We start from the raw sequence: 14,711 nt of genomic DNA on the forward strand, positions 1-14,711 counted from the left end.
AGAGAGAGAGAGAGAGAGAGATAGAGAGGAGAAATAAAGAGAGAGCGAGAGAGAGAGAGAGAGAAAGAAAGAGAGAGCGAGAGAGAGAGAGAGAGAGAGAGAGAAGAAAGAGAGAGAGCGAGAGGAGAAAGAAAGAGAGCGAGAGAGAAGAAAGAGAGAGAAAGAGAGCGAGAGAGAAGAGAGAGAGAGAGAGAGAGACTGTGTGGTAGGTAACATTCTCCCCCCAAGAGAGAAAAGAAGGGAAGGAAAGAGGGAGTGAGAGAATTTAGAGCAAATTTGTAACCATTAAGAACAGGACACATTCCTTGGGTAATTCTGGACATCTGGAATGCTCGTGTTTTTTCTGAGCTGTGTAGATTTTGGAAGGCAGAGGTTGCGTCCTATATAGTGGACTACTTTTGACCAGAGCCTATGGGTAGGAAACTAAATAGGGAATAGGGTGCCATTTGGAAGGCAATGTTTTGTCAAAGAAGCCTAATATAACAGATTCTGACTGATCTCTCCACTACAGTCCTTCAGGTCCGAGAACCCTACAGTAGTTCATTTCAGATACTTTTTTTGTGAGTCAAATTATTTTCTTCATTTTTAGAGGCTTTCAGATATATTTTTTTTCCTCAGGCAGGCAGCTTTGCATTCTTTTATGTTTAATTTATTTTCAGAGAGTTCTTTCTAGACGTTCAAAGGAACAGTGATTATAGTTGCTCGTTGATGTTTCTGTCAATGTGGTTTTAAACAAAGTTGGCAAATGTAGAGTAAAGTTGAGATGCTATGTTATTTCTGCTTTAGATATTGTGTGTTTAGGAGCAGCATCTTATCGAAGTCTGACTCCCACCAGACATCTGAGTCTGAGTCAATGACACACTCAGAATGACACACTCAGCAGTAGCCTGGAAATCCAGTCTGTACACTGTTCCATTTCATGTTCTTTTCACTTCTTTAATGTGATTCAGTCAGGATTTCCAGGCTACTTCAGCAATACTGCACAGAAAAGAAGCAATGTGCCACAGTCCTCACCCATCCCCTCAGACAGTCAGTCCAACATGATTCATGCTGCACACGTGCTGCTGATGGAAATATCCAATCAGCCCACTGCATTGTGGAAAATAAATAAAAATACACTTTATATGTGATATTCCACTGCTATGAATCATTGTAAGGATAGGAATAGCATAGGAAAGTCCATGGGGCATGATGATACACCACATGCTGGCGCTATTGATACAATGGTTTATTGGTTCGTTGGTACATTTCATCTTGTACACATTCGCAGCTAAAAGCTGAATTGCAGTATACTTACTACTAATGGTTGAAGGGTTCAGAGGATCATGAATAGACTGGGTTGTGATCTCTTCAAGCTCAGTTAGCGTAGCTCTTTCTCAATTAGTCTTTCTGCAATTCCTCACATCCTATCTCCTAGCCTCCTTCTCAACCATATTGGAGGTCTCTCACCTCAGACTTTCTTTAAAGAAGGAGGCTAGGAGAAAGGATGCAAGAAGGAAAGATGAACATGGAAAGATGAATTGAGAAAGAGCCTGTGTGTGTTAGGAGGTGAGGCCAGGGGTAAGTTGTAGCTGAGGGTCACAGGTCAAGTTGACAGGCAGTTTGTGGTGTGTGTGTGTGTGTGTCTGTGTGCGTGTATTGGTGCGTATGTGTGGTTTGGCTGTGGGGCTCTGTCTATGTGGGATGTAAAATGGGGGGCCTTGAGTTTTAGCCAGACTGACAAAACAGAGCAAAACCTTCATGGTCTCTTCAAAGAGAAATGCTGAGGCGATCAGTTACACATGACAGGGTGGCGAGGAGAGGACCTAGCTGTAGCTAACAGCCTCGTATTGTTGCACTTCCTGGTGTTTAAGAGATTTCAGAGTTGACCACTGACCTCTGTTTATGGTCTCATGACTCATGGTAGGAAGTCTTTACCCAGAGGCAGAGGCCCATGTCATAGAACGAATACACACACACACACACACACACACACACACACACACACAAACACACGCCTGTGTTATACTGTATAGTGTGTGTTAACATTCACGATGGTGGAGTAGAGACATAGTTGTCAAACAACAAATTAGAGCAATCATGCTAAATGTCTTAATTTGAGCCTCGGCAGTAAAACTTTTGGCTGTTGCCTGTGGGCTGTTCTCCTCTCTCATGTTGTGTGGTGTTAAGTGTTTTTATGGCTGGATAAGTGATAGTAATAAGATAGTAAGTAGCAAGTAATAATAGTAATTTCCTTTCTGTTTTAGAGAGAGGCTGTAGCTACTAGCTAGCCTGTGGTCAAAAAGTGCAGTGTAGTCACTACTGAAAGTTTCAGAAGCTTATTGCGAGCAACTTGCGACCAACCGCAGAGGAGGACTGCTTCCCAAATGGCACCCTATTCCCGATATAGTGTGCTACTTTTGGGGCTCTGGTCAAAAGTAGTGCGCTAAATAGGGAATAGAGTGCCATTTGGGATGCAGTTTAGGGTTTTGGATGAGCTCATGCAACAGGATGCCTCAAGTCAACACAGGAAGTGAGGTCATAGGTCTGCGTTGATCCTCCCCCAAAAAACACTAAATTGGCCTCTAAAAACACAATATACTGATGCATGGTCATCAGCCCTGGAACTGCCATGAAATGATAAATTATGATGAAATGATTAATGAATGATTCAACAAAGATGTGTGCACCAGTGGCGGTCAGCGCCGTTTAAGATGAGGAGGACAATTTTTTTCATGAGCATGGCCTTATTTCTATTACAGCATATTGGATGACTCTCATTCATATTCCATTCACCCAGTTCAATATAACAGCGATAGGTTTAGGCTACTACATGATACTCTAATTTTCCCTATACCCATCATGAGGTTGCTACAACCTAGCCTATGAATGAAAGTTTACAATGTAGGTGCACACAGGTCAAGAGACAAATTTGAGGTGACAGACAGTGAGTGACTCATGGACAGACAGTGACATTAAATACCGCCTTGCACCCTCTTGCCTGCATCTAGCTGATAGAGGGTGTAATCATTAGTCCAACAGTTGCAAACGAGAGTTTCTATTGCACAAATTCAGGTATGTTTTTGTTCCGTTTGCTTCCGTTTAAGAAACGTTTTTCAACAGAATTTGCGGAATGAATACACCCCTGATCACGCGTAAACACAGTTCACTTTCATAGCAGTATGTGACCAGGCAAAAAAACCTTTCCAAGCCAAACCGCTACACACAGCCTACATCGTTGTCACCATATTAGCTAAAGTAACGTCATAGTCAGCATAGCTAATAGCACTAATGTGTTAGTAAACCTGCTACAATCATGCAGTAACGTTGCAGTGTACTGTCAGTAAGCAGTTACACCGGCAGGCCCCGGAGGCAATAAATTAGTAATACCAAAAGCTTACCTTGACTTGGAAGAGTTCCAGTGTTGTGTTGGAAAGTCATAGCCAGCTAGCTAACATAGCATCCCTCTGTTTGAGCAGGGTGTTTCAGTAGGCTAGAGTAGCTAGCTGTATTTGCTAGCTAAGTAAGTGAAACTGAAATTGAAAAAAAAAGGACTAAATCTCACTCTCTCTCTCTATTTCTCTCTTGCTTCTCCTTCATTTTGGAAGAAATTAATTTGTTCAAAACTGATCGTCTATTGTTTTCTCTCTATTTAAGTCAACTACTCACCACATTTTATACACTGCAGCGCTAGCTAGCTGTAGCTTATGCTTTCAGTACTAGATTAATTATCTCGTCCTTTGATTGGGTGAACAACATGTCAGTTCATGCTGCAAGAGCTCTGATAGGCTGGAGGACATCCTCCGGAAGTTGTCATAATTACTGTGTAAGTCTATGGAAGGGGGTGAGAACCATGAGCCTCCTAGGTTTTGTATTGAAGTCAATGTACCCAGAGGAGGACGGAAGTTAGCTGTCCTCTGGCTACACCATGGTGCTACCCTACACAGTGCTGTTGAGGCTATTGTAGACTTTCTTTGCAAAATAGTGTGTTTTAATCAATTATTTGTTATAGTTTTATCTAAAAAGGATAACTTCTTAAATGTTATAAAACATTTTTTTAAATGAAATTCACTGAGGAGGATGGTCCTCCCCTTCCTCTTCTGAGGAGCCTCTACTGGTGTGCACTGATATTTGCATTGGGGTGTGTCTGATGAAATCTTGTCTGTCTTGTGTTTCAGAATTCCATGAACCTTCCTCCCGACAAAGCCAGACTCCTCAGACAGTATGATAATGACAAGAAATGGGACCTCATCTGTGACCAGGTAAACTCCTTTAAACACTACTACACATGTAATAATAATAATAATAATAATAATATGCCATTTAGCAGACGCTTTTATCCAAAGCGACTTACAGTCGTGCGTGCATACATTTTTTGTGTATGGGTGGTCCCGGGGATCGAACCCACTACCTTGGCGTTACAAGCGCCGTGCTCTACCAGCTGAGCTACAAGTAAACAATCCCACACATACACTTCTACAAACCCACACATCTAGTCTATTCGAACACCAATAGCTATTAGGCAATGTTGATAGATTTGATAGATATTTTTCCAGTGTAGGTTTAGTATTTTCTCCATAATGGTTTGAACCCTATTACATTGCACTGCTCACTCTGTCCACCCTCTTCCCCGTGTGATATATTAGGAACGGTTTCAAGTGAAGAATCCTCCTCACACCTACATCTCCAAGCTACGGGGCTACTTAGACCCAGGAGTCACACGCAAGAAGTTCCGAAGGCGGGTCCAGGAATCCACTAAGGTTCTGAGGGAACTGGAGATCTCGCTGAGGACCAATCACATAGGGTGATGATCTATTCTCATCCCTCCCCTCCCCTCTTCTCTTCTCTTTCAACCATTTAGAGTCAGTACCAGAAATCACCAATATTACTGTCCCTTTTTACATGACGTTTACCAGAAATTGATGTGAGATTGATGTGTCTTCTACGAATACCACACTGTAGTGTAGATGTTACCTCTGGGGCGGGGGACAGCTACAAGAATAATGGCTACTATGGAAGTGAAAGGCCGATGGGAAATCAACTCCCTTATAATTTTCCCCTATAAGAAACAATTCCACAATATCCCCTTTAAGAATGAACCTTGTTTTCCCCTTTTAATAGAGAAAGGGCCTTTCTGTGCTCCTCCTCTTTCTCTTCCTGTCCTAGGGACCAACAGCTTGTTTTCCTGATGCCCAGATCTCTCCTATTGTTCTGTCCTGCCACCCTCCCCAGCCTGCTTTAGTTCCTAGCGGAGTCTTCCTCTTCACAATGCCCAGATGGTAGTCATTGTATTGTGCTGCTAGGAAAGGAATGGTCCACTCCCACATAACATAGCAGAGAGCAGGAAGCTTAGTTGTGTACGCCAGAGGGACAGTAAGCATGGCCTACCAACGATGAACCCTGAGGAAAACACAAACAAATATGCACAGATGCGCGCACACACAGACACATTCACAGACATATACACAATTTGGACACGCCTTCTGTATTCAGCCCTTCCTTCCTCACTATCATCCTCAAATCTCTCATTGATGTCATAATCAGATGTCACACAGATACTTACTGTACCTCTGATGGCAGTGCGTCAGAGATGTCCCCTGCCCTTTAAAGCAAACTAAAATATGCTCTTGTATTAAAAAGAGTTCTTTGTGATTTTTCATTTTATTCACGGGCGGACCTCCAATAATAGCTGCTATAAAAGTCTGTGTTCTAATGCCTTTCCCAGAAAGACACACAGGCAGGAAAAGACAGAGGCTATTTTGAGACAGAGGCTTTGGTTTGGTTGGTAAATCCAGTGGAACAGAGCCCTGTTTATTGTGTGTCCGAATCCTGGCCCTCTCCGACGTGTTATTCCTCAGATTGCCAAGACAATCTGAAATAGCATCTGGTTGGACAGGAAAAGAAGGGGAGAGAGGGGGGCTGGTAGACAGGAAACTGATGATCAAGTGCGCCTCCCCCTCCTCCCCCTCATCCGCCCCTTTTCTCCTCCTCCGCCCCAATCTCACTCTTTCCTCTCTTTCTCTGCTCAGGGACTCTCTCTCCCTCCTTTTTGCCTCACCTTTGGCTATCCAGAGTCTTGTGTTACCAAACAGTCCCCTGCCCCAGTAACCTCCCTAACCAGCATATTGGGGATATTTTGGAACCTTTACCCCAATTCCACTCCCCTGGGGTTTCCTAATGGGGGAGCAGGGGTCTTGGGGCTAAGGGGGAAGGCAGACTGAGGGCTTGATTCAAACCGTATTGCTGATGTTCAGCGCTATAGCACGATTTTAATTTAAAGGCAATGTTCCTGCGTTTGCGGAGACTGCATCCATGGTAAACGTTGCATATGTCGGCTCAATCGTAAATTACCTTTAAATTTAAATCGCACTGTAGCGCTGAACTTCAGCGATACGGATTGAATCGAGCCCTAAATACCATGACTGTCAGGGACTCCAACTTGAGCCCAGTCTTTACTCTCTCTCTTAGCCATACCATATGCCTTCCACATTCTTTCTCTCATCGCAATGGGAATTCATTTGTTTGGATTTTCTTTTCCCCCCTTCAGAAAACTGGAGTTAAATAGAGAGGAAATCTGAAGCCTTGCTCACTCGCGTTTACTTTCCGTTGCTGCCTTGCCAAGTTCTTTCTCTCCATCAGGGGTGTAGTGGGGGTGTAGGGGACCCCATTCTGAGCAGACTTTAGTCTACAAGATGTAGACTCAAATATGTTGGCTTTTGCAGCTCTTAGGAATGTGGGTAGCTAGTGTGTTCAGGTTTTTAGTCTGCCCTTCTCCTTGTCCCTCTCTCCTGCCTCTCTGTACCTCTGATTATTAGGGCTATTATCATTTTCCATGTATCATAACATAGTGCCAGGAGTTTTTCCTGAGCATGTGAACTCACCAGGAAAAACTCTAGAGTAATGCCCAGAGTTTTCCCCTGGTCAGGTCATGTGGGGAAAAGTCCTGGCTCTACTTAGGGATGATCCGTGACTAGCAGATAAGGGTGTTAGCCCTTGAATATTCTGGCCTGCTAACCCCTCTCTGTGTCCCATGTCACCCAGGTGGGTCCGGGAGTTCCTCAACGATGAGAACAGAGGTCTGGATATCCTGGTGGAGTACCTCTCCTTCGCACAGTGTGCTGTCATGTGAGTACACACACCCTAAGCTTAGCTTAGCACATCTCTTCAGAAGAGACTAGAAGTAGTTCGCTACCTAACCAGTTTGGCACTGGATCCAAGAAGTGTTGATACCAACAGATAGGAGCTAAGGTCACACTCTTGTGTCTGTGAAAAGGGGCAATAGCACACTGGACGGATTCCTTATAGCATTGTGTTCCTTTGAATGTGCCTGAATGTGCTTGTATGCTGCGTACTTGGCAGACTGAATAAGTGGTTGGACTTGATTGTGAACCATGTGTCTGTGCTGTTATATTGCCATGCTGGCATATTATGGACTGGGCCTGAATGGGAATGACTGAGCCTGTCAACTCTGTGTTGCACTAAGCTTTACAGTGCAGCCATTTACTGTGCAGTTCTACTGTATAACATAACCTTTGACCTTTTACCAAGCTGCATTTCTAACCTAATCTACCTCGACCCGTCTGCCCATCATCTGTCTGTCTGTCTATCCATATGTCTACCCGTCTGTCCATCCGTCCGTCTGCCTGTATGTCCGTGGCCCAGGTTGAATTTTGAGGGTCTGGAGAATGGGGAGGAGGGTTCCCTGGACAAGGCTAAGTCCTGGAGTAGGTCTATAGAGGATCTACACCAGAGTGGCGCTCAGCCTTTCTGCAATACGCTGGTCCGCTCCGCGCGCCAGTCTGTGCTCCGGTACGTATCGTCTGCTACCGCGTTGCTGCTGCTGCTATCGCTGCTGTTACTGTGCCTCGCTCATCTAACCCCCTGGCCCTGACGTATGTTAGCATGTTAGCATGTAAGGTAGCGATCCAAACATATGTTAGCATGTCAGCTAGTTGTTTGCTATGATGATGATGATGATGATGATGCCATGATGTAGAGCAGTCTAGGTCTGGAGAGGATGTGAAAGGATTGATGAAGAGGGATGGGGAATGATTTGTCACTCCTGACCTCACTGCAGGGGTTTGTGGGTTAAACGATCAGAGACAGAGATGGAGACAGAGAGGTGGTTTCTGACCCATGCACTGTGCGTTTCCTTTCATGTTTGATGGTCTTCCTCCTTCCAGATGTGTTCCACTGTCCTGGCCTGGCTAGATTAGGCCCAGCTCTTCTGAGCTCCACATGTGGGCCGCCTGCCCTGTGATTCTCCGTCTAGTGAGCTTATCACACACAGAGAGAGGGGAGAAAATAGGCTGTGATAGGAATAAGAGAGTTATACATGTACAACGAAACATAAACATGATGACATTAATAATTTTGAGATTAGAATAGTCAACAGACATAACCCTGTTTATACAGTACCAGTCAAAAGTTTGGACACACCTACTCACTTACTATTTTCTACATTGTAATAGTGAAGACATCAAAACTATGAAATAACACATATGGAATCATGTAGTAACCAAAAAAGTGTTAAACAAATCAAAACATATTTTATATTTGAGATTCTTCAAAGTAGCCACCCTTTGCCTTGATGACAGCTTTGCACACTCTTGGCATTCTCTCAACCAGCTTCATGAGGTAGTCACCTGGAATGCATTTCAATTAACAGGTGTGCCTTGTTAAAAGTTAATTTGTGGAATGTCTTTCCTTCTTAATGCGTTTGAGCCAATCAGTTGTGTTGTGACAAGGTAGGGGTGGTATACAGAAGATAGCCCTATTTGGGAAAAGACCAAGTCCATATTATGGCAAGAACAGCTCAAATAAGCAAAGAGAAACGACAGTCCATTATTACTTTAAGACATGAAGGTCAGTCAATCCGGAAAATTTCAAGAATTTTGAATGTTTCTTCAGGTGCAGTCGCAAAAACCATCACGTGCTATGATGAAACTGGCTCTCATGAGGACTACCACAGGAAAGGAAGACCCAGAGTTAGCTCTGCTGAGGATAAGTTCATTAGAGTTACCAGCCTCAGATAGCAGCCCAAATAAATACTTCACAGAGTTCAAGTAACAGACACATCTCAACATCAACTGTTCAGAGGAGACTCCGTGAATCAGGCCTTCATGGTCAAATTGCTGCAAAGAAGCCACTACTAAAGGACACCAATAAGAAAAAGAGATTTGTTTGGGCCAAGAAACACGAGCAATGGACTTTAGACCAGTGGAAATCTGTCCTTTGGTTTGATGAGTCCAAATGTGGGATTTTTGGTTCCAACCGCCGTGTTTTTGTGAGACGCAGAGTAGCTGAATGGATGATCTCCGCATGTGTGGTTCCCACCGTGAAGCATGGAGGAGGAGGTGTGATGGTGTGGGGGTGCTTTGCTGGTGACACTGTCTGTGATTTATTTAGAATTCAAGGCACACTTAACCAGCATGGCTACCACAGCATTCTCCCATCTGGTTTGCGCTTAGTGGGACTATCATTTGTTTTTCAACAGGACAATGACTCAAAACACACCTCCAGGCTGTGTTTTTATTTATTTATTTTTATTTTACCTTTATTTAACTAGGCAAGTCAGTTAAGAACAAATTCTTATTTACAATGACGGCCTACACCGGCCAAACCCGGACGACGCTGCGCCAATTGCGCGCCGCCCTATGGGACTCCCAATCACGGAAGGTTGTGATACAGCCTGAAATCGAACCAGGGTGTCTGTAGTGACGCCTCAAGCACTGAGATGCTGCGCCACTCGGGAGCCCATGTGTAAGGGCTATTTGACCAAGAATGAGAGTGATGGAGTGCTGCATCAGATGACCTGGCCTCCACAATCACCCGACCTCAACCCAATTGAGATGGTTTGGGATAAGTTGGACCACAGAGTGAAGGAAAAGTAGCCAACAAGTGCTCAGCATATGTGGGAACTCCTTCAAGACTGTTGGAAAAGCATTCCAGGTGAAGCTGGTTGAGAGAATGCCAAGAGTGTGCAAAGCTGTCATCAAGGCAAAGGGTGGCTATTTGAAGAATCTCAAATATAAAATATATTTTGATTTGTTTAACACTTTTTTGGTTACTACATGATTCCATATGTGTTATTTCATAGTTGTAATGTCTTCACTATTATTCTACAATGTAGAAAATAGTAAAAATAAAGAAAAACCCTTGAATGAGTAGGTGTGTCCAAACTTTTGACTGGTACTCTATGTCTGTTGGTATACTACTGACATGAATCATTTTGAGATAAGAATATTTTTTGTCAACAGACATAACCCTATTTACATGTCTGTTGGTATACTACAGGAAGGAATGCTTGAGAAACTTTTATGATTCCGTTTTCAAAAAAGTCAAAAGGTAAGACCAGCAGAAAACACAGACACACGAAAACATGAAAAAGAGATAGAAAGATAAGAGGATGTGGAGGTGAGACTGTTCTGTGACGAGCAGACCTCAGCGTGGGGACAAACGGATGTCATGCAGGAAACCAACGGCTTCACCTTGTCCCAGAATGCATCATTCTGTAACCACATGGGCCTTCTCGGGTCTCTTTCCCCACCTGATCTCTCTTTGACACACTTTGAGCTAGGGGCATGCAACACAAACCCTGCAGTCACATGAATGTCAGATACTGTACAGCATTTCTTGCTGTCATAAATCAAGATGTCACAAAAAAGCACACAATATGAACACACAATGAAGATGGGCTCTGATTGTTTAGATCAAGCCAGTGAAGTGGAATCATAAGCTGTTAAGAATGAAGTGGACTCACAAGTTGTATTTGTTGTGGTTATATGATAACTAACCATTGAATAAAAACATGTCGTTGTTGACCTTTGCCTTCTGTTGCAGCTATGGCACAGCACCTAACAGCAAAACCATCAAGAACTCAAGACTCGTGAGCCAGAAGGACGATGTGCACGTTTGCATCATGTGCTTGCGAGCCATAATGAATTACCAGGTACTGACTGGTGATATCCACTATCAAAGCAGCCCCCCTGTTACCAATAATATACAGAGTAACCTCAAACACATATTCTTCACTCTTTAGTGGCATTAGACAGAACGTTAAAGCATAAATGCAACCAAATATCTTGTTTTAAAGATGTCAAGAGTCTCTGTTGCAGATGTGTGTGATGTTTCCTGTATAAGCCACAGTAAAAGTGAATATGTGCAGTGTTCTAAAATCTATGCACTGACAGCATTCAGCCTTCTCTGCTTCTCGTTGACCACATCCTGTTCTATCTCTACCTTCTCTCTACAGTATGGCTTCAACCTGGTAATGTCCCACACACACGCAGTCAATGAAATTGCCCTCAGTCTGAACAATAAGAACTCAAGGTAAGAAGATCTCAGGCTCTATTTAGAAGCTGTTACTACACACGTCTAGTAACTCCAGGTTGATTTGAATTTAATTTGATTTGAAGAGTGCAGGGTACAACAGTGTGCAGGTATCTATAATTATTTCAAGTACAGGCCCTACCCCTGCCTCCACCACATCTGCAGCTTGAGAGTTTTAAGGGTGGGTCAGGGTGTGGGTCAGACAATAGGGGAACATTTGATCAGCCTGTTCATATGATACGCTCCTCATTCTCTAGGCTTCCCATCGGCTTCTCTCTGATGTTGGGAATGAGAACCATACATCCAGCCTGGTAAAGGCATGGTTTACAGTATGTCCCAAATGGCGCCCTATTCCCTATTTAGTGCACTACTTTTGAGTAGGGCCCCTAGGGCTATGGTCAAAAGTAGCGCACTATGTAGAGAATAGGGTGCCATTACGTAGGGAATAGAGCGCCACTACGTAGGGAATAGAGCGCCACTACGTAGGGAATAGAGCGCCACTACGTAGGGAATAGAGCGCCACTACGTAGGGAATAGAGCGCCACTACATAGGGAATAGAGCGCCACTACATAGGGAATAGAGCGCCACTACATAGGGAATAGAGCGCCACTACGTAGGGAATAGAGCGCCACTACGTAGGGAATAGAGTGCCACTACATAGGGAATAGAGCGCCACTACGTAGGGAATAGAGTGCCACTACGTAGGGAATAGAGCGCCACTACGTAGGGAATAGAGTGCCACTACGTAGGGAATAGAGCGCCACTACGTAGGGAATAGAGCGCCACTACGTAGGGAATAGAGCGCCACTACGTAGGGAATAGAGCGCCACTACGTAGGGAATAGAGCGCCACTACGTAGGGGAATAGAGTGCCACTACATAGGAATAGAGCGCCACTACGTAGGGAATAGAGCGCCACTACGTAGGGGAATAGAGCGCCACTACATAGGGAATAGAGCGCCACTACGTAGGGAATAGAGCGCCACTACGTAGGGAATAGAGCGCCACTACGTAGGGAATAGAGCGCCACTACATAGGGAATAGAGCGCCACTACGTAGGGAATAGAGCGCCACTACGTAGGGAATAGAGCGCCACTACGTAGGGAATAGAGCGCCACTACGTGGGGAATAGAGCGCCACTACGTAGAGAATAGAGCGCTACTACGTAGGGAATAGAGCGCCACCACGTAGGGAATAGAGCGCCACCACGTAGGGAATAGAGTGCCACTACATAGGGAATAGAGCGCCACTACGTAGGGAATAGAGCGCCACTACGTAGGGAATAGAGCGCCACTACGTAGGGAATAGAGCGCCACTACGTAGGGAATAGAGCGCCACTACGTAGGGAATAGAGTGCCATTACGGATGAAGGCCTGTTATAGATCCAGTTTGTTAGAGGAATGTTTAGTATAGAGGGGATTATAGTGTTAAAGCGTGGGAGCTCATCACTTCATAATGACCTCTTTTAGTATAAGCTCTGGTAGATGCGTGACAAGCCCCTCGCCCCGGCTCCTGTGTGGGTGTTAAACATCAAAGTAGAGAATTATGGATTTATATAGTGCTTTAGGTTATCAATTGTTGACTACATTTTGCATCGGTGAAAAGCATAGGGCTAATATTTAACAAAGTATAATATTAAATGCCATTATAACAAAGTCATAGTGAGTTGGATTTGAACCACGTACAGGTCTAGCCATGGATTACCAGAGTCGTAATGCATTGTTATATAAAGGTTGTATCTATGAACATTCATATTCTGTCTTGACAGGACAAAAGCCCTGGTGCTGGAGCTGCTGGCAGCGGTGTGTCTGGTTAGAGGAGGTCATGAGATCATACTCTCTGCATTCGACAACTTCAAAGAGGTGAAGTATTACTTTACTATTTAACAGATGCTCTTATCCAGAGCGACTTACAGTTAGTGAGTGCATACATTATTTTTTTATTTTTCATACTGGGAATCGAACCCACAACCCTGGCGTTGCAAACGCCATGCTCTACCAACTGAGCTACATCCCTGCTGACCATTCCCTCCCCTACCCTGGACGACGCCAGGACAATTGTGCGCCGCCCCATGGGACTCCCGGTCACGGCCGGCTATGACAGAGCCTGGATTCGAACCAGGATCTCGAGTGGCGCAGTGGTCTAAGGCGCTGCATCGCAGTGCTAGCTGTGCCACTAGAGATCCTGGTTCGAATCCAGGCTCTGTCATAGCCGGCCGTGACCGGGAGTCCCATGGGGCGGCGCACAATTGTCCTGGCGTCGTCCAGGGTAGGGGAGGGAATGGCCGGCAGGGATGTAGCTCAGTTGGTAGATCATGGTGTTTGCAATGCCAGGGTTGTGGGTTCGATTCCCAGTATGAAAAATAAAAAAATAATGTATGCACTCACTAACTGTAAGTCGCTCTGGATAAGAGCGTCTGCAAAAAATAAAAATAAATAAAAAATAAGTAAACTATAACCTCAGTATTAGGCTACTTTAGGCAGAATTCACCATTTGTTTTCTTCCAAATACTTTGAACGCTTGCGTGAGCTTGCTTGGCACAATAAAACCAACAGAATAATCTCAAAAGTGCAAACCCTGCCCATCTGGCTCTTCAGGCAGGCTCAATGAAATGCTCAAAAGTATCTGAAAGAAAATGAATACTATTTGAACCCTGGTAGGTCTGTTAGGCAAAGCCCAAAACCATGCTATGTCTGGGGCTATTAATCTCATTAAGCCACCAGATGTGAGGCAACCGTGATAAGGATCAATTTCCTGATGGGAGTGAGTGGATCACAAAGGTTTGCTTAGCCTCTCAGTTTCTAGCCTGTATAGTCAGCTTAACACCGGAATCAGCCCATTACTCTGCGCAATCTGCAGAGCCCCACAGAACCCCATAGAGCAATACTCTAATCAGCCACAACAATGTGTGAACCAACCAACGACTGTGGTGGGATTTTAAAATGTAATCATAATGACAGATAAGTGTTTACTGAAACGCTATAGCTAAGATGTCCGCCACCAGTTTTGGGCTGTATCCCAAATGGCATCCTATTCCCTATATAGTGCACTACTTTTGACCAGAGCCTGCTTTGGTCAAAAGTCAAAAGCAGTGCAATATATAGGGGATAGGGTGCCATTTGAGACGCAGTTCTGGTTTATAGCCATATGTGTGCAGCAATTAAGTATAAATTACAAAACAACAACTCTAGGCTAAAGAATGCTGATATGGAATGAAGGGTTGGATTTTGTCTTTATTTAAATCAGAGGGTTTTCTTTAGGTTGGGAAATCAGCTTGTTTGTTTTCTGTCTCAAGTGTGTGTGTGTGTGTGTGTGTGTGTGTGTGTGTGTGTGTGTGTGTGTAGCCATGTGTGTGGGAGTCTGGCGAGGTCTCTATCCCTTTGCCTTATTTTTACTCTGTT

General features: G+C 44.3%; 1 protein-coding gene across 5 annotated transcripts in view; it reads left to right on the plus strand.

Moving 5' to 3' along the window:
• Positions 1–14,711, plus strand: part of LOC121545846 (formin-like protein 3) — a 54,004-nt gene that overhangs the window by 24,759 nt on the left and 14,534 nt on the right. For 4 of the 5 annotated variants that reach the window (XM_041856714.2, XM_041856716.2, XM_041856717.2 and 1 more), the window contains exons 2-8: positions 4,158–4,241; positions 4,626–4,783; positions 7,021–7,104; positions 7,642–7,788; positions 10,822–10,930; positions 11,234–11,310; positions 13,079–13,172. In XM_041856714.2, the coding sequence (XP_041712648.1) occupies positions 4,158–4,241; positions 4,626–4,783; positions 7,021–7,104; positions 7,642–7,788; positions 10,822–10,930; positions 11,234–11,310; positions 13,079–13,172 (753 nt within the window). The remainder of the gene's footprint in view (positions 1–4,157; positions 4,242–4,625; positions 4,784–7,020; positions 7,105–7,641; positions 7,789–10,821; positions 10,931–11,233; positions 11,311–13,078; positions 13,173–14,711) is intronic. The other variant, XM_041856718.2, reaches the window with a different exon arrangement.

Source organism: Coregonus clupeaformis, chromosome 30 (genome assembly GCF_020615455.1).
Source record: "Coregonus clupeaformis isolate EN_2021a chromosome 30, ASM2061545v1, whole genome shotgun sequence".
In the NCBI taxonomy this organism is placed as follows: Eukaryota; Metazoa; Chordata; class Actinopteri; order Salmoniformes; family Salmonidae; genus Coregonus; species Coregonus clupeaformis.